Source organism: Gavia stellata, chromosome 8 (assembly GCF_030936135.1).
Source record: "Gavia stellata isolate bGavSte3 chromosome 8, bGavSte3.hap2, whole genome shotgun sequence".
Classification (NCBI taxonomy): Eukaryota; Metazoa; Chordata; class Aves; order Gaviiformes; family Gaviidae; genus Gavia; species Gavia stellata.
In genome coordinates, this window is record NC_082601.1 from 18,501,752 (window position 1) to 18,520,608 (window position 18,857).

Genomic DNA, 18,857 nt, shown 5'->3' on the forward strand with positions numbered 1-18,857 from the left:
CTCCCAGCTGGTACAGACTGAGGACAGTGGGAACAGTCACAGAGGTTGTCCATGTGCTCTCTGTAGCACAGGGAGGTTCTCCAATGATGTGGCCAGCCACAGAGAGGAGAGATCTCATGAACTCTGCTGTGGAGTTGCCAGAGGATTCAAACTGGAGCTGAGGACATAATCAGGACATACCTCCTCAGAGGCAGCCAGCATGCTGAGCTCAGTTCGTGGTGTGGGAGGATAAGAGTTGCTCTGGACATCACAGGGACAGGATGAAGAGTGGAGACAGTTGATGTGCTTGAAGAGCTCAAGCAGCACAGTGCTCAGCGGCTATGCTCTTGAGGGTAGGGTTGCTGGATTGGTGATTCTGAAGAAGAAGAGATTGCTTTTGGGGTGGGGAGAGTGCAGCCTGCTGCTGCCTCCCCCCAGGCAATCATCCTGCCCTGAGGGATCAAGGAAAACACCCATTGTCTATATAGACAAGACTCCTGCAGCTCTGGAGATGACATCTCCGTCCAACAACCCTCTCCCATCCTCCCTCAATCCTATCTCCCTGCACCTCTCCCCAAGCTGGGACAATCCTCATGTTTTGTCCTCATCCCCAAATCTGCTTCCCCACCAGTGGCCATTTCCTCAACCTGACTAGATCCCACACCATCTTGGATTATGAAAGCTTTGCCCCCTTTCTGCTGTTAGAGCCTGTGCTGCCTGCTCCTCAACCCCTTTTCCCGAGACCCTCCTTGTGCTGGGCTCTCCAGTGCCTCAGGCCAGCCCCTTCTGCCAGCTGTTCACTCACAGGGCCCTGCCTCAGAGCTGCATGATGGTCTCGGGTCCACAGGAAGGCTGCAGCATTACCACCTCTGCTCTATGACTCAGGACAAGCCAAGAAGGGGCAGAGGCTTTGGGAGTGGATTCCCCCTTTTGCACAGGCAGCCTTTGGCATTGATAGGCAATGATCCAGCTAATCCATGTGGTCTAGAAAATGGGCTGTGTTTCAGCCTGACATATTAAGGACAGGTCCTGTCCCCTGCCACAGCACAGATACACTCCGCTACCTTCGGGAAGGGCTGGGGGGCAGAGCAATGACTCTGGGCCGGGCTGTCAGCACCACCTCCCCACGGCTGGCTTCAATCAGGATATTCTGCAGTGTGTTTTCCAGCACCAGCTCCACCAGGTTCCCAAAGGCCGGCTGCCTGGAGGGGCAAAAGTACAAGCAGAGGACAGCTATCAGAAAGCAGGTAAGGCAGGCTGCTTGCTGTGACTCCTCCCAGGACACATCAGGCACAGCAGTGGAGCACACACTGTTTGCTACACACTGAGGCCAATGAACCAAAGACTTGAGCAACGGAGTGCTGACCCTTCTCCCAGAACCGCCACCAGCTGGCATCAGGCCCTGACCTCGGACAGAGCTGCGTGACTGTGATTTTACTGGTTTCTCCCTCCAAGCTGTGCTGTGGTTAGTATTTGCGCATATGCTTGTGGCCTGTAGGGGTGTGCAAGAGAATAGCCACAGCAAATGCAAGGTGATGAAATACTGCAGTGAAAATAAAAAATAAGGTAAGCACACACCTCACTCTAATGTCTAACACAGCCAGGACTGTCTGAGCGTAAAGCAGACTTCACTCACTACCAGCATCCTGTCACTGTCCACAGCTCAACCCCAAGACACAGCAAACCTGCACTCTTCACAAACTGCACTCAGGAGAGGGTGGCTAGGTGGGCTAGCATCGATTTCCACCCAGAGCACACAGAACACCCCAGCAGAAATGCTGCAGGGCTGAAGGAGAAATGGGTTTCTGGCCAGGCAGTGTGCTGCCATGGCTCTCCTGCCTGTGCAGCTCTTGCCTTTTATGTGTGAGCTCTTCCTCACCTGCTCATCATCTCCTTCTGCTCCCTCAGCTGCTCGTGGTGAAAAATCTCCCAAGACTCCAGCAAATCATTGTTGGGAGAGGTTTTCTGCCTAATTTCTTTCCTCTCTCCATCCTTCTCAGGGTAAAGATCTGGTGAAGCAGAGACCCTGGAGGGGACTGGGGAGCACTGTCTCCTGTCCTGGAGCTTTGCTGATTCTGCACACCGAAACTGGGAGAAATATGGAATGGGCTCATCCAGGCTTCTTCTCACTGCATCGTGGAAGTGGGTGTTGTCCAAGAGGCCTCTGGGAAGAGGAAAGGGATGAGTCCCAGCAAATCAGGTATCTGTATGACCCCAGAGGATCATTACAAGACAGTACAAATCAGAGGAAAACCCTGACTCATGTTGATGTTCAGTCTGTCCTTTCTTGCTTTCTGGACCTAAGGGAGTCAGCAAGATGGCCTGAGCTAAGGAAACTACCTTTGCCTCCCCAGCACTGGTTCTTTACATTTCTGCAGCTGGCAGGCAAAATAGGTGAATCCCAATGCAGCCTGTTCCCAAGACCATGGCAGGCAGAGTGCTCTGGTTCCTGGGCAGTGACACCGTTCACTATGCAGAGATGGGCCCAGCCCCTAGCTGGGGAGCAAGACACTGCCTTTGGCTGTCACACCAGGACTCCTGAGCTCGTAGTCCCCAGGGTAGCCTTTGGCAGGCTGGATCCCCTGTTCTGGTGCAGCAGGAGTGCACAAAATCCTCTGGGATTAGCAGAAGGCTGGCCATGTTGTATGCACTCCCCTGGAGGACAGGGGCATCAAACCGGGTGAAGGTGAAGGGACACGCACCTGATGACACCTGTGAGTATGTCAGTCGCTATCTGCAACTCCTGTTTGGAAGCAGCAGCCAGGGACAGCCGTTTGGGGTCCATGTCCGTTCTGTCTCTGGCCCTACTCCCATCCACAAACTTGCTCTCCAAGGGCCAGGTGCTGAAGGGGCTGGGAAAGAAGGAGTTGTTCCATCAGTGGCAGCATTACTGAACTGAACTACCAAAGACCTGCATCCCCCTGGCTAAGCAGCAGGCAAGCGGAGAGCGGTGCAGGGTGCCAGGGGAGGAGTGGGAGCTGCTGCACTTGGTGACAGCACCAGGGACGCTGTCATAAGAGAGGAGCACTGAGCTCTGACAGTATCTTCCTTTTGAGGGAGGGAGAGAAACAGGTCATGTCAGCTAACACTGGGGAAAGCAAGGCACCTTTTGCCTAATACTGAGGCCCTGGAGAGGAGCAGAGCAGAGCTCTAAGTTCAGTGCATACCACAGCATGGGCAGCCCTGGCTCAGATGAAGATGCCAGTCCAAAAAGCTATCTCTTACCAGGACAAGAAATATTTGGGGAACTCCGAGGTGAAGTTGCTGAAGAAGTCCTCAATAGAGTAGGACCTGGCTGTCACACCAAGGTGTAAGAGGATGGGCTTGGGAGGCTCTGGTTTGACCCACACCTGGCTGGCTTCTTTGTCCAACAGCAGCCTCCTCTGAAAGTGTCCAGCCGGCAGATTGGGCATAGGGTGGTTTTTAATAGGGGGTAATGTCTGTTGGAGAGAAAGAAATGGCATGTACTTAGTTACTCCTTTGGCCACAGGTAGGCTGGTGCAGGTGTGATCACAGGCATGAGAACTGGATAGCCCAGCAGCCAGAGCCACCAGATCCTGGACAGGAGACAGAGTCAAAATGATCTTGGCACTGCAGTACCCCCATCAGGCATGAGCAGTCATGCTGGAAATCAGGTCCACTCCCTCCTCACTACCTAGTGTGCCAGCCCCAAGTGTCAGCAGGGTTTCAGCATCTCCCCAGGGTACTCGGGGCTGTTGTACTCTGATCCATCCCTGTGGAACTCCAGGAGATCATCTCTGCTCTTCTGAGCACACCAGGAGTGCTGTGAGAGAAGGAATGCATGTGGAAATTGTCCACTGAGCCTGGAAGGACACCAGGAACTGACTGCAGCCACGCCACATGGGCCAGTTTGGGGTGGCATTATCAGCAGTCCGGTTGGGGGAAGTTTCTTAGAGCAGGAGTAGGAGGAGTAGTAGTAGTCCAGAAGCCTGGGCCAGAAGGACACCATCCAGCTCTGGAGAAGCCCTCAGGCATCACAGGACTTCAATGACCTTTGAGACATAGCTTTCCAGCCTCTGGGAATGAGGCCAGAGGCCTTCACCACGCCTGACACAGACACAGCGGGTGATTGCAAGCTCCAAATTGTCACCAGGAGCTAAAACCCTAGAGGACTGAATGAAGCTGGTTTTACTGTTCCCCAGCCATCCTTATGTTCATCCCAGTGAATGCCTCGACCTGCATCACTGATCACACCTAACAGCACAGGGCGGACAGTCCAAGCTAGAGCTGCCCCGAGCTGATACCTTCACACAGGACAGTGCAGGGCATGCAGAGGCACTCTGCAGGGTCCAGGAGCACTGCTACAGCCTTACTGTGGCAGCAGTCCTGAGATAACAAGCTGTGTTTTCTAGCTTCATCAATCTGCTCAGGCCTAGCGTTACGTCAGCTCCCCTTAACCCTTCCACATCTTGGGTTAGCTGGTTCTCCACGAGCCCTGTCATTCTCAATGCATGTGCTGCTGACGGCTTTAGACACAGCATGGCTCTGCCTTTGGGCCCAGGCAGTTCTGCAGAGCATTCACTGGGACCTTGTCTCACACCTTGCCATCACTGCTGGAAAAGACAGTGCACACAGTTGTGCAACCTTGAGCGGAAACAGAGATGAACCAGGCAAACTCAGCCTTAAACCTTTCCGCACACTTAAATCAAGGCAGTTCCTGCCTGCAGTTTCTCCCGAGGCACAGAGCACAGCTCCTTTAGTGGCAAGGGCAAAGTCATGCCAGCGTCCTGCCACTTTCCATCATGGCACACATTCCATTGTGGCCCCAGCGTGAAACCAGTTCAGGTACCAACTGCCTTGCCCATGTGCATCTTTTTTGCTTATTCAAAACCTTTCCCCTTTTCTCCAGTCACGGGTGTGTTTGGTTCAAATTTCATTTCCTGTTCACCTCAGCTGGAAAGTTACTGCCCACAGGACACGGCCAGACAGTCCGATTTTTCCGCCTCCTCCAAACAGTCTGTGTCCCAAAGCCTTGAAGCTACAAATCTTGCTGTGCTCTCTGTGCAGGCTCCCACCCTGTGATAGCCAGCATCTGCCTCTTTTCTAAAGCAGTCAGTTTGATTCTACTATGGGTGAGACAGGCCTGACTTACCTTGTATTTCCTGATCACAGCTAAGGATTCAGGGAGGTTTTCTGTCTCAGTAGAATCTGATGACCTCTAAAAAGAAAAAAAAAAAAAAAAGGACGAGAAATCACAGTGTAGGAAAGATATGGAGCAGAACAAGACTCCAGGATTTTGTTTTACTTTGCCTCAGCTGAGAATCAATGATCTCATACTCCCATTCTTCACTCGGGCCACATTCTTACTGTTAGTTTCACATTTCTCTCCGGTGTTTATTCATTGTTAAAAATCCAACCATCTGTTTCCAGAGTCACTGTTTTTTTTTTCCTAAGGCTTCTCACACACTTCCAAATTTCAGATGATTGTTAGCAAATTCAGAGTTTATAAGGTGGTCAGAAAAATAATTTTAATTCCAAGTTCCCCACCTGCTATCCCCTCTCTCAATGTTAAAGAGAGTGCAAAAGGATTCTTGGCTAGAAACCAAGATCTCATTTTCCACTATCCACAGAGCAGCTACAAGATCTTGAGTAGATCAGAGCCTCATATCCTCCTATCAACTTGCCTAGATTTTCTTAAAGAATGTTTCATGTTGACACCTCGCAGCTGTTTCTGAGCTGAGCTAAGTTGGTGTAAAGTTCTGGCAGCACTTACTCCTGCAGGTGACTTTGGCTTCTTCTTAGTCCCAAGGTCCTTCTCTGTGATGGTGAATTCCACAGCCTGCCGTTCCTTCTCCCTTTCCCACTCCTGCAGGTCCCTCTTGTACTGAACCAGGGAATCCTGGATGTATACCTATGAAGCAAACCATGATTGGAGGGAGCAGGGCTAGAAAGGAGATGCAAATAACATGGCCTCTGGCTCAAGTCCATGCCTGTCACCCATTCCTCCCTTCCAGGAGATCCCAGCCAGAGCCCACTCCCTTTCCATGTCTTCCAGTAGCAGGAAGGGGAGAGAACAGTGGTATTATAAGACTTAGAGAAGACACAATCTCCTGCCAAAGGACACCTGGGAAGTCCAGAGGGACACTACTGCAAATCTGTGCCCTGACTAGTATTAAAGCTCTCTACAATTACCTGAAAGGGGGTTGTGGTGAGGTGGGTGTTGGTCTCTTCTCCCAAGTGACAAGTGATTGGACAAGAGGAAATGGCCTCAAGTTGCACCAGGGGAGGTTTAGACAGGATATTAGGAAGAATTTCTTTACTGAGAGAGTGGTCAAACATTGGAACAGGCTGCCCGGGGAGGTGGTGGAGTCACCATCACTGGAGGTGTTCAAACCACACAGAGATGTGGCACTTTGGGGCATGATTTAGTGGGCATGGTGGTGTTGGGTTAATGGTTGAACTTGATGATCTTATAGGTCTTTTCCAACCTTAATGATTCTGTGAAAGAAGCAAGACTTGCTTTTTTACAGAGATTTAAGTGTCTGACACCCACTGAAAGCCACTCCCATTCAAACCATGACTTCTAGTAGCTGGGTTCAACTCACAAAGCCACGTATTGCTCACCTCATGTAGTGAGCCACACAGACAGAGAGACACTTAAAGCATCAGCAGAGATGAAGCTTAGTATCTTCAGTAATAAGTGCTGGCCACCATTATGGAGCAAAGAAGGATTCCTTCACCTAGAAGCAGCAGGTAGCTGACTGCTGGGGCCAGCCTTTTGGGAACTGCAGTGACATGCCCAGGTGATGGTAATACACAGGTACCTCTTGGGTCTCACCTCACACACCAGATCTGTGCTATAGAAGGAAGCACTCCCTGAAGGTTGCAGGGTGATGAAGCAGGGGATGCTCTCTCCAGGCTGCACAACCCCTGACTCTGGAGCAATCTGCAACACCTGGGGAAAAAGAAAAGCCATGGAGGAGCTGTTTCACTGTCCTCGGACCATCCTATGTGCCTTCTCTTTGTGGGAAGCATAAGATTGTGGGAATTCCCTCCCCTTCTCAGAGGTATGTGGCATGAGAAAAGTGTAGCTGATACATTCAAAAAACAACCATGGACTTTGCTGGTAGACAGGGTCCTGAGGTTCATTATCACATCCTGTTCACGTGAATACATACATTCCAGGTTCATGTATCCTCACTGAAGTCTTCAGACTCCCCTTCTGAATTCCTGTCTTTCCCCCCTATCCTAACCCTTGCCTTCACTTTTCTCTGTCCTTTCCTTTCACCAGCTAGTACAAAAGCCAAGTCCCTAGGATCGTTTCTGAGTGTCTGATTGCAAATGGAGTGGGAAGTTCTTTTGTGGCACAATAGAGATGGGCAAGAAGGCTGTAGAGGAATGAGAAGGAAGGACTCACCCTCTTGTCTTTATAGGTGCTTATCCGCCAGGCAAACTCAACAGCTTTAGTCTCCGAGATGCTGTTGATAAAGACAAGTCGACTGACTTTGGTGCAGTCTGGGATATTTCCAAGGCAAATCCTGTGGTGTGACAAGGTGGCTGCCTGCAGGAAGCAAGGTGAAACCAGGAGGAACAGCAGTGAAGGAAGATGGGATGTGGCCATTGGGGAAAGACAGTCATGCAGTCATCTTCAGGTTATCCAGCAATTCATAGATAATATTAGGCAGCTACCCTTACCATAACAATTTCAGGGAGCGTTATATTTCTCTCATTTTTGCTCTGATTACAATGACTCTTTGCAGCAAGAGGACAGGTCTGTTGCAGTGGGATTGAGTGAGCAATGAGTGGAACGCTGGTGCTGGCATAGGAGAGGATCTCAGGAGCACAGAGGACCAGTAGCACCAAGATTCTCTCTGCAGTACTTGCAACCCAGGCCTTTTCCTACTTCAGTTGGCAAACACACAAGGTGTGTGCTTGCGCGAAATCCTCATCAACCTGAATGCAAGTTTTGGAACACTGTTCCCTACGGCACCTTGCTACTAGCATGCTACTAGTCTGTCCCATTCTCTAGGCACAGTGCAAACTCTGATTAATTACACTGATCATTAGAGAAGCTAATGACTCTTGATTACAGACAACAGAGCCTCGTGGAATGGCATCTTTGTTGGCAGCCTGAGACAGATTTTTGATCATCTTTTCTTTGCTTTACCCAGGAATGCAGTTGCACTGCTGGAAGCCAAAGGGCATACATAGCTGTGGCTGGGTTCCAAGGTAGGCATGCTTATGTCACACAGGATGAATCCTTTACCTGCCGGGAGTATGTCTCTGCTAATGCTGCTTAATGCTGATTCACTACGCTGGGATCTGTGGCCGAGTTTAACAACAGATTGCCAAGGCTGGCAGGCCAGCTCTAGCCAGGCCAAACAAGCTCCTGCTGAGCCAGTGACAGGTCAAACAAGTGCATTCCTCGGGATGTGCCTGAATTAGTGACCATCCTGCAGTCTGCATTCAGGTTATGCATCACCTGAGTCTGGCTGTGAAATGGAGGCAGCCAAGACCTGACAGGGTATGTCAGGAGTACTTTTGTGAATAAATTACCAAAGAAAAGGTGGTTTAGCTGCAAATAAGAAAAGGTAGCTGTGATGGATTCTTTTAATAGAAAATTCAGAAAATGAACAAACCCTAAAACCTTTTTGTTTCTAATGGCAGTGGAAGCAGCAAGCTGGAAGGAAGGCATCTTTCAGAACAACTACTTGTATGAGTTAGGCTCTAGATGACCTGCTGGAAGGGAAATATCTTGCTCTATCTCATGGCAATGAACTCCCCTGCAACACAGGCTACTGCTAGATGGGGCCACTTCCATCTTCCATATGTGTGAGTCTCTCTCACACATTTCTGGACTAACCATATTATTCCAATCAGCATACCTGGACTTACCTGCCCAAGCACAGTTAGCTTGGTAGAACCTGGAAAGACTGAAGGAGACAAAACTTCGCTGGATGTGGCAGTGTCTCCTACAGTATTCGGATCGTAGCCTACTCCCTGGAAGGTGATCAGAGCTGATTCACCTCCCAGGATGTGGATGGGAACATCAACCTGCCTTGGACAAGATAAGAGCATTAAGTCCCGAGTCATATTTGCGAGAGATGTGCAAGAAGCTAGTATAGTTGCTAATGGACTAGTCTAAATATACCACATGCATGGGTGAGGAGAAATCCAGTCTCTTTTGCTCTTTCAGGCCTTGACCTTCCCTGCTAACCCAGGAAAGTTGGTAAGGAGTCAATTAGCCAGTTACTGTATGAGATGGGCAGGGACTCAAAAACTTTGCTGGAGCAAAAGTGGGTGTTTTAAAATTCAATGTATTTATTTTTCCATGCATCTACCACAGAGTGGGGCAATAAGTAGTGCTCCAGCTGTGACCCTGCCTGCCTGCTGCAGCCTAGGACAGAGGTCTTTGGGAACGCTGTGTCCAGAGGGGCAGCAGCATACACAGTAATGATAAAAGACAATTACCTCAGTCTCTTTGGTGGGAGTTACTGGAGGCCAACAATGAACCAAAAATCTGATCAGATACTTGAGAAATACATATTGGGATGTATTCCTTCCACACATTTGTTGTGGAAGGAATGTGTTCTTTGGGAAGAAGAAATTTATGAGATAAAAATTTATCTGCTTCATTTCCTGACCAGACCAGCCACTCATTTGCTCTCGAGACTCTTTGCTTCTTGGAGGAATAGAACTCAATTCAGCTGTAGCATGACATGGACCAATCGTCAGTAAGAAATATAAAGAATTTTAGGCACACAACAGCAAAAAAGCCTGTTTCTGGCAGTCATGAGGAGGGTCTTACCAAGTACATTCTGGCTTCCAGTGGTGAGAAGACCCACTCAATGTGGCCTGTTGTGCCAGGGGGGATTTCTCCTCTAGGAGTTAGGCAGACAAACACCGGATGCTGAAAATTCTCCTCCTGGATCCTCACAATGTTGTCCAGCTGGACCTCAAACATCACAGGCATGGAGCCGCCATTGTAGAGTTCATAAATCTGAAGTGAGTCAGAGAGAGCAGTGCTTATTATACCATGCACAAGTTAAACTAGTTAACACTTCCCCAGAGAACTCTGATAAGCATTAATAATTAATTAGACAGCTTGTCTCCTAAGAATGAGGAGACCTCATAGTGTCAGGATTTATCACTGAGGCTCTGATAGGAGACTGTGCTGAAGGTTTATCACCACATATGTACATTGATAACTACAGTGCCTCTCCAAGTGGTGCCCTGCAAATTCAGTCTAGGAGAAAATTAATACAAATTAGCTAAAGGGATCACTGTAAAGTGGATTACTTGAAATGCAAAACCACTCGTATTAAAGTGAACTTAATTCAATTCAGATGTTCATTTCCCAAGTAAATTAGGCAGAACAGAATCAAAGCCGCCTTTTTTGCTGAATAAGTGTTTAAGGAAGTTTAATTAATTTACTAAAAAACTAATTAGGATTTATTTCCAGAGTGCCTGGAGCAGCTAGACAAGTCTTCACTTGGATCCAACGCAAGAGAATAGTGGAACAGCCCAACACACCTCGTAAGCGTTCTGGCTAGAGTGAATGCCAAATCTTGTCAAACTGGAGATGGTGAGAGGTACTTTTCCTGCTGCCATCCCAGCAGCCATTTCCAGGCTCTGCCTAGTTCTAATCTCAAAGTTCTGCCGTGATGCTTTTCTGTGGAGGCCGTTCTGTTTCCTAGGAAATGCCTCAGACACTGCCTGTCCTTGGGACACAGTAGCACTAGCTCCTTCCCTCCGCTGTTGCTGGGTTTGGCCCCAGGATGCTCACCTGTGTGGGGGGGTGGGAGGTCCCAATGGCAACGGGTGTGAAGAGGTGCTTAGTGGATGCAAAATGAATGTACCGCTGGTCCTGTTCCACCGTCACACCGCTGAAGTTCAGCTACAGTGGAAAGAAATGCAGTCACTGTCTCACAAGGCCTTGGCCCCATCACTAACAACTGCACAAGGGCTCTGAAGGACTTTGCAAGATGAGGGCAACACAGTTACAGATTTAAGTTGGTAATACCAGGACAGTGTGTCCTAAGAAAAAAGTATGGAGATGGGGAGCCTACACAACTGTTGGCTCTTCTCTGAAAGGTTTGCATCTTGTTTCAGAGAGAAGGTATGTTTCTCTCTGCTGTGTCAGGCACCAGCCTCACTGCTTCTCTTTGCAAATATATGGTAGAAATTCTTAATGAAAGAAAGTGTCTGGACTGTACATAGGAGAGTGTGCAGCTGTGACAGCCAAATCTTTTGGAAAGACAGGATTTTAGGTAAGTAATGGCCTCCTCTTGGAAAGGACCATCTGGATGTCCTCACTCTGGAGGACATCCTGCTCCAAGAATGTGTCTAACAGTCCAAAAGCTGCAAGAAGATCCCAGCTGAATTTTAAGTGATCAAGTAATGATCAACAGTATCCTGTTAGCAAAGCAGCCGCCAGGCAATTCAAGCAAAGTGGAGAGATTTATGGAAGGAAGAGACATAGGATTCTGCATTTTGAGAAAACTGCAATCAAGCTAGAGATGAGTCATGATGCCCCATTTCCTGCAGGATCACCCCAAAGCACCCCTGAGCTGCCTACCTAGAGACAGAGGTTGCAAAGCAGTCACAGAGCTAGTAATGTCTCTGCATGGGCCAAAAGGAGCTAAGTTGCTGCAGTTCACAATTAGCTAAGCCTAAAGGATGGCTATTTTTCAAGTGCATATGCAGAAGATGGAGAGGATGTTTGCAATGGCAGGTGGATGCCTTGGACAGACACCTGCAGGAGATACTGTATCAGCTGCTTAAACAAGAGCAGAGAATGCTGATTCCTCCAAAACAACCCATTCCAGTTCAGATCCATAAGCAAAGTGAGGAGGGAGAGAAGACTAGAAATACAATGCTAACAAAGTCCCACATGGGATCTTTTTGAAGCACTACATAAGCATTCAGTCTCCTGAGGGCTTCAGCAAGCCAGATTCAATGCAAAATAGGAGGAGGACAGGAGCTGACACTTTCAAACTGCAAGGGAAAAAAGGACAGGAACCTTCCTGAGCTTTGGGATTGAAACACCCATTTATATTACTTGCGTTAAAAAGCCAACTTGGATTCCACCAGACTACAACTGCCAAGGAAAAACTGTTATCAGTGTCCATAGACACAGGATGTGACAGTTAGAGGACTATCAGTTAAAGGGAGACAAATGGAGAAAAGTGAAGACCTGCTGCAATCAGTTCTCCTTCCAGAGTCCACAGACTTTGTCCCACAGTGATGACTTGGAGCATGAGGGGACAGAGACACCAGATTCCCCAGAGAGGAGAGCTGCCTGGAGAACACGTGCTGCAGATGACAACATCTCACAATACCTAATTAGCAGTTATGAAGCAAAGTGCAAACAATTCCAGTTTATGGATCCTGTGTGCTCAGGGACTGTCCCTGGGATCCAGCCCTTCTCTCCAGTGAGTTCTGGGAACCAGCCTACCTCATCTGCAACACCTGCAGCCAGCTGGGCTTTTCCTCCTAAAACTGCTGAGGGCTGCAGATTCTGCCTGGCCTGACTATCCTGGAGGTCTGGGAGCAAGGTCACAGCTGCACTCTTACAGGCAGGCTATGGTGATGAGGCAAAGGACAACCTGTGAGAGTATTAGGCTGCGGGAGGCGCCGTTTCCCTCCTGCATAGGGGAGTGGGTAACACACAACTCTATAGAAGTTTCATCCTGCAGTCTGAAGAAATTGCCAACGGGAAATCATTTTGGGTCCTTCAGAGCACCTATAAATGCAGTTATCTCAGGACTGAAAGGTGGCCCTTGAGTAGGGAAGGAGTAATGGAGAGGGAGCTCCTCCTGAAGATGAAGCAGGCAGACTCTGTTGGGGAAGCTGAGGAGTGGGAAGTCAAAAATCTGTCCACATGGGTAGAGCCATCACAGAGGTGATTTTTGGCCCCCTCAAAAACCATGCATTGGCTTGCAGCAAACCAACAGCACCATTCCAAAGCCAGGCAATTTGGAATTTGACAGAATAACCAGGCAATACCCCAGTCCTGTGGTCTCCACCTCTGCTTATTGTTGCTATCTCAAATTTCCAAAGCGTAACTTTTGGGGTGACATTACGTCATTTGCTTCCCTTAAGGTTAGCATATGTTCTGCACATTTCACCGATTCCCAGGTGAGAATCTGTTCAACTCTAGCGTGTGACCGTGCTTAGAGTGATCTCTGCCATGGGGGCTGGCGGCTCTGCGCTCTTTATGCCGTGACTGAAAGGAATGAAGGCACTCTGTCCTCAGCCCCTCAGCTGCCCTCTCTGCAGAAGGAGGAGCCTCTTCCATTTCTACTTTCTGATATTAGCAGTTCAGCACTGGCACTGTGCGCCCCTGCAGGTTGTGACCACCTGCACTGCTCCAGGTTCCTGGATTGGCCTCATATTGCCAGAGCTCCAAGGCACCCAAGGGTCTTTTATCATCCCCAGGGCCTCCCATGCTTTTTCAGCCCCTTCTGCAGTGACAGCATGAGTTAGGGTGGTGGCCTCTCCTAATCATCAAAGCCACTGGCTATGTGGCAAGAGAGGATGTGTGCCCTATAGGCTGCTGGTGCTCCAAAGCCTATTCCCTCACTGGCCAGCTAGTGAAATGCTCACATCCACTCTCAGAATTGTGCCAGGCAGGCAGCGCACAGGGAGCCTGTCCAAAGGCTTTGAGGGAAGGCACAGTTAAGCCACTGTTTGCACAGCTTGGTCAAAGGGTTGGATTTTCAGCTGACAACAGTCCTGAAAGAAAAGAAAAATAAAGGACATGTGTGAACACAATGGTCTCATAGGAAACTTCAGAGACAGACAGGAAGGCTCAGCTGGGCATGAGCTGTGCCCGGCAGAGCACAAGGTGACTTTGACTCTAACTGACAGTTTGAGAGAGAGGGAGAGAGAGAAATTAGTTCCAAGCCTGAGGAAATGCTCAGGGAAAACACACTGCAGATCAGCTCTTTAGCAAGCAGCAAAGCAGGAAGAATGAGTAGGAATCTCCTCCACCACTGGCAGGAGAAATAAGTGGGCGGACAAAGGCATCAGGGCTGCAGTGGGAACAGCCAACCAGGAATGCAGGGAGTACCTTCTGGGCCTGGGGAAGCATCTGCCTCCATACCTCCAAAGGTGGAGGATGCTCTGCCAACCCTGGGCCAGCACGTGTGTCCCCAAACTGCAGCCAGTGCAGGTGGTACTTTTGGAGAAAAGCACATTCCAGGGAGTTTTGAAGAGCATAGAGAGCTGATGAGATGGAGAGATTCAGAAAAGCTGCATATGAGGGAAGTCAGATGGGCTGCAGAGCTGAACTTTAGGATGACTGCGTGGAAGAACTCACAGTGAGGCAGATGAAATGTGGGGAAGCAAGCACAGAAATCCTGTCCATGAGATATACTTGAGTGTGGAAAACATGCATGGACTGTAAAACCCAGGAGGGCTGTTTTGGATTTGGAGTGGGCTTGGAGGAGGAAGCAATTCTGCACTAACACCACCCATAAAATAAAAAGGTTAATAATAACAATTAAAAAAATTCCCTTGCTGGGGAAACCAGCAGATGCTACATCCAAGGGCTGTTTAGCCAGTGCACTGCCACACCACACTGTGCTGGAACCACGAGTTTGTCAGGATGTTGGTTTTATGTCTCTGCCTGGCCCTGTGTTACTGCCTTGCCAGTGCAGACTCCAGGGGAAGGCCAAAGCCGCCTGCACACCATGCAGCTTCTGGGGAATACACCTTGTAATTCAGTTCCTACCTGCTGCTGTTCTGCAAACAGAAGCAAGAGATACCTGCTACCTTACCAGAATCTCATGGCCATAGGAAACCTTCAGCAGGACAGGGAGGTGATCAGTGCCAATGAAATCATGTCTAGCAGTGAAAGAGGAGAGAGAGGAAAACATTAGAAACCAACCTTGTGCCCAGGGTGATAGAATCAGGGTCACACAGTACGTTAGAGACAATTCACTTCCCAGCTAAAGAGTCACTGTTGCGTAAGGGCCAGTGAGAGAGGGAGGGGGACAATTGTGTTTGGGTGGGGATGAGTGATGCTGATTTTAGTCATACACCAATTTAGGGACCCAAGTTCCTAGACCAACGCCATTTCAAATGCCAGTAGATCAGGCCTGTTTTGAAAGGAGAGGTGTTCAGCTTTCTTCATACCCTCCACAGGCACACAAGGGCTAGCAGCTCTAGTTGATGACAAAAATATCACTGTACAATCAAAGCCACAGGAAGTGCAGCATCTTGTTTGTCTCCTCAACTGTCAGGTCAAGGCAGACCAGTGTCCCCAGCATGTCACGCTAAATACCTTTTGCACTGCAGTGTTAAAGGACATTAACAACATTCCCCTGAGGAAGGCAAGCCTTGTGCGGTCCAGAAACTGGATAGGCACAGGGACTTTTTACTTGCCCAATCTCTGCTGGGCAAGGGGCATGTGAAGGGAAAGGATCTGGCATGGAAACACAGGGGACTCTGATGGCATGTGCTGTCCTGGCACACAGCATAAGGGTCTGAAGTACAGGTAGTTGCCATCACCTGTGTGAGAGCTGGACAGATGCCTCCTGTCCTGGAAGAAGTTTCCCTGACTTTGGAGAAACACTGAAGAGCTGGTTATCCTGAATTCTCATCTGGTGCAGCTCACGGGGGCTAAACTCAGCATCCTCTGCCCAGTGCTCCATGTCTATCTTCTGATCAGAAGGAAACAAGAAGGCCCTAGGGAACCAGTCAGCTGGTCAGCAACAGGGACCGAAAACTTCCCCAGGGCCATGGTCAGTGTACTCAGTCCAGCCAGGCTTAGCCCAGCTGGTGGACACATTATGTTTCATCAGGTCTGATCTGCAGAACTCTCTGCCATTCCTTGCTTGCTTCCCCACCCAGACCTATCAACAGATCTCAGCTGCAGCTCCACAACACAAGCCGCACCTACAAAATCCACCCTATTAATTTGTAAATGTCTCACGGCCCCTGTGAGCATTTCCATGACCCCAGACAGACCCCAGAAAGAAGGCTGAGCTCCAGCAAGCACTGCTTACCACTCCACAGGCACCACACCCTTGTTCGCCAGCAGGAGCATCACAAGGGTAGGCTCTGAGCCTATTGGGGCAGCCCCAAAGTTGAAATCCAGCAGGAGAGGGGTGTACACTGGAGGGATCAAGCATGTGCTGGTCACAGGAGAGAAAGAAGAGATTAAATTGAGACAGGAGGAAGGCTGGCAGGGAATGACAGAGGAAAAGGTCATTCTACACTCTCTGTCTTCTTTATAATTCTTCTCTGACCTTATGTTGTTGGCCTTTTTGGGTGTAAGGAAGGCCTTTATATATGACTAATGAGAGTGAGTGGCATACATGGAGGGTCTGAGAGTCCTGCTTAGCTTAGGCCTGTTTTCACCTCCCCAGTACAACGAAGTCACTGACATACTGGAACAGGTCCAGTGGAGGGCCACCAAGATGGTTGAGGGCTGGAGCACATTACTTACAAGGAACGACTAAGAGACCTGTGTTTGTTCAGCCTTATGAAAAAAGAGCTCAGGGAAGGCAACCGTATAAGTTGCAACGCAAGGTATTCTGATTATATACTAGCAAAAAGGTTTTTACCATGGAAGAGGTCAAACACTGGAATCAGATGCCCAGACAAGCTGTGGTTTCTTCATCCTTGGAGATATTCAGCATTGAACTGGACAAGGACCTGAACAACCTGACCTAGTTGTCCCTGCTTTAAGCAAGGGGTTAGACCAGAGACTTTTAGACATCCATTGCAATTAAATTATTCTTTGTTCCTGTGGCTACTCTCTAGGGAGGGTAAGCAAAGGAGTGGAGGTGAGCAACTACCTGCAGGGGCTAGGATAGAATAACAGAGTGCCACACAGCAGTGAGCTGCAAAACAAGCCCACGGACACAGCATCTGTGTCTGGCTTGTGCGAGGGACTGAAAGATCCTCTGAGTCATCTCCTCGTCTCACCTGTGCCTTGTGGGAACTCTGTAGGTGAGCTCGCTGGGAGTCGGGTCTTGCTCCAAGTAGTCATTCAGTGTGTCCAAGGAAAAGAGCCTCCAGAGGTACAACTTGTGGATACCGCTGGCACTCCCTGCTGAACAGGCATCTGTGATGCAGAAAGTTGGGTAGACGCCTGTTGCTACGATGCAGCAGAGGGGCTGCTGCTCCTCTTTTGTGCTTACAGGATCTGTAGCTTGGGAGAGAAAGAAACACCAAAAAGTAGTCATGCACCATTAAGGGGCAGCTGTCTGGGACAGCAAAATGGAGAGATGCCCTATCCAGACCAAAGAAAGAACGGGACTTGCACACAGTCTTTTCTTTGGCAGCTTCTAAAAACCTCTAAACCACTGACTTCTAGTTGTACCTTGACTTCTGCATTTAGAGATCACCAAAAGACTATGAATGTGGTGCTTTTAAGCAGTATATTTACACAGTTTAGTTCTGCACTCTGCCAAAACCCCCTCTTTTGAGTTAAGTCTACAGCCTAGTCATTTTATGAAGTGCCCCTTGTTTTCACACTGAAAAATCATAAACAGTTGTTTATATCTTGTCTTCTTCGTACCATTCATGTGGCATTGCCATTGTCCACTTTCCAAGCTAGGAACTCCTTGTCTAACTAGTCTCTTCCCATACAAATGCTGTTCCCCACCTCTGAACATCCCTGTTGCCCCTTCTCCATGCCTTTTCTAGTTCAACTGCATTCTTTCTCATAGAGGGACCAATCCAGGTCTGCAAAAAGGACCCCAGCTGCATAGGACTGGTTGCACAAAGCTCTCAGAATATGTTTCAGGACACATCATAAAAGGCCATGATCATGCAGAGGAGCAGGGAATCTTGTGACCACAGCAGCAGGAAACTTGGAGCTCTCCCTGTCTGTGTCTCATGGCTCAGTCACATCTAACCCCAAAAGGTGCAGGAAAAAGGAGACAGCACGTAGGATCTGGTTCTAGTGAACTGCGTAGCACAGGGATTTCTTCTGGCAGGACCCTGGGAACTGTGCAGCTCAGTCTGTTATGGCACAGTCTACTTGGTTGGGAGGGAATTATTTTCCCCAAATACTCATCTCTTACCTGTGGGGGTGCAAATAGCATATTTGATTGACCAGGTGTAATGCAGCCGACGGGCTGGCCTGACTGTTATTCGGACAAAGGCTTTTGACCTTGCAGGGATTGTTCCTCTGGAGTGTTCCAGCTCCAGAGCTGTAGGAGAAAAGAGATGGTATGAGCTCTTGGCATCACTGATCTCTCTTACACCACACGTGTTCAGAACACAGCTCCCCAAGCCTACCTGCATTCAAGCCACTGCCCCCCCTGTGCCTAATCATTAGGACCAGCTTCAGGTGTTGAAGCTGGGATTCCCAGACTACAACTGTAAGCAGCTCCGTGGGAGTACCCAGCCTGCCTTTGGCAGGCAAAGAGCAGGGAACTTCTCTAGAGGAGATCCTCTAGAAAGGCAGTTAAGGGTTGCACTCCACCATTTCTTCCCGGAAGCTCCTTTATTTAACTCCCTTCTCTGCTGGGAAACTGCATCTTATTTCAAGGTCCAAATTGGTCTAACTTCAATTTTCAGGCTCTAGGTCATGCTTTTTCCGGCAAGATAGAAGAGTCACTTGTAGCAAATCCCTAAGCAAAGGAGCAGACACCTTAAGGCACTTAAGAGAATCAATGCAAGCTAGCCAACAAGCAGCCGAACCTGAGTTCATGCTAGAACAATTTTGCAGAAAAGAGGGGGAGGCCAACGCCCCATCCCATGCTAATTTCCTTACAGTACCCAGTGGATCGCTGTGGACCTCCTCAGGGTCACAAGGCCCGGTAATCAGTTGTTCCACACTGAGAATGTACTTCAGAGAACAGATCCCATCATTTAGCAGTACAACGTTGCAGCTTTGCAGGTCACCAACTAGAACATTTCCAAGGTCCAGGTGCTCCTTTTGTGCCTGGAATTCA

The 18,857-nt window shown here is 49.0% G+C and overlaps 1 protein-coding gene across 1 annotated transcript in view; it reads right to left on the reverse strand.

Moving 5' to 3' along the window:
* Nucleotides 1–318: 318 nt before the first annotated feature.
* CFAP65 (cilia and flagella associated protein 65) overlaps nucleotides 319–18,857 on the reverse strand; it is a 32,013-nt gene continuing 13,474 nt past the window's right edge. Inside the window, exons 15-32 of the mRNA XM_059820597.1 lie at nucleotides 18,682–18,847; nucleotides 17,982–18,110; nucleotides 16,879–17,098; nucleotides 15,954–16,082; nucleotides 15,457–15,633; nucleotides 14,724–14,790; nucleotides 10,727–10,837; nucleotides 9,749–9,940; nucleotides 8,836–8,994; nucleotides 7,358–7,501; nucleotides 6,779–6,895; nucleotides 5,714–5,851; nucleotides 5,093–5,158; nucleotides 3,205–3,419; nucleotides 2,682–2,831; nucleotides 1,859–2,143; nucleotides 1,044–1,181; nucleotides 319–355 (exon numbers count right to left, since the gene is read on the reverse strand). Of these exons, the coding sequence (XP_059676580.1) occupies nucleotides 319–355; nucleotides 1,044–1,181; nucleotides 1,859–2,143; nucleotides 2,682–2,831; nucleotides 3,205–3,419; nucleotides 5,093–5,158; nucleotides 5,714–5,851; nucleotides 6,779–6,895; nucleotides 7,358–7,501; nucleotides 8,836–8,994; nucleotides 9,749–9,940; nucleotides 10,727–10,837; nucleotides 14,724–14,790; nucleotides 15,457–15,633; nucleotides 15,954–16,082; nucleotides 16,879–17,098; nucleotides 17,982–18,110; nucleotides 18,682–18,847 (2,640 nt within the window). The remainder of the gene's footprint in view (nucleotides 356–1,043; nucleotides 1,182–1,858; nucleotides 2,144–2,681; nucleotides 2,832–3,204; nucleotides 3,420–5,092; nucleotides 5,159–5,713; nucleotides 5,852–6,778; nucleotides 6,896–7,357; nucleotides 7,502–8,835; nucleotides 8,995–9,748; nucleotides 9,941–10,726; nucleotides 10,838–14,723; nucleotides 14,791–15,456; nucleotides 15,634–15,953; nucleotides 16,083–16,878; nucleotides 17,099–17,981; nucleotides 18,111–18,681; nucleotides 18,848–18,857) is intronic.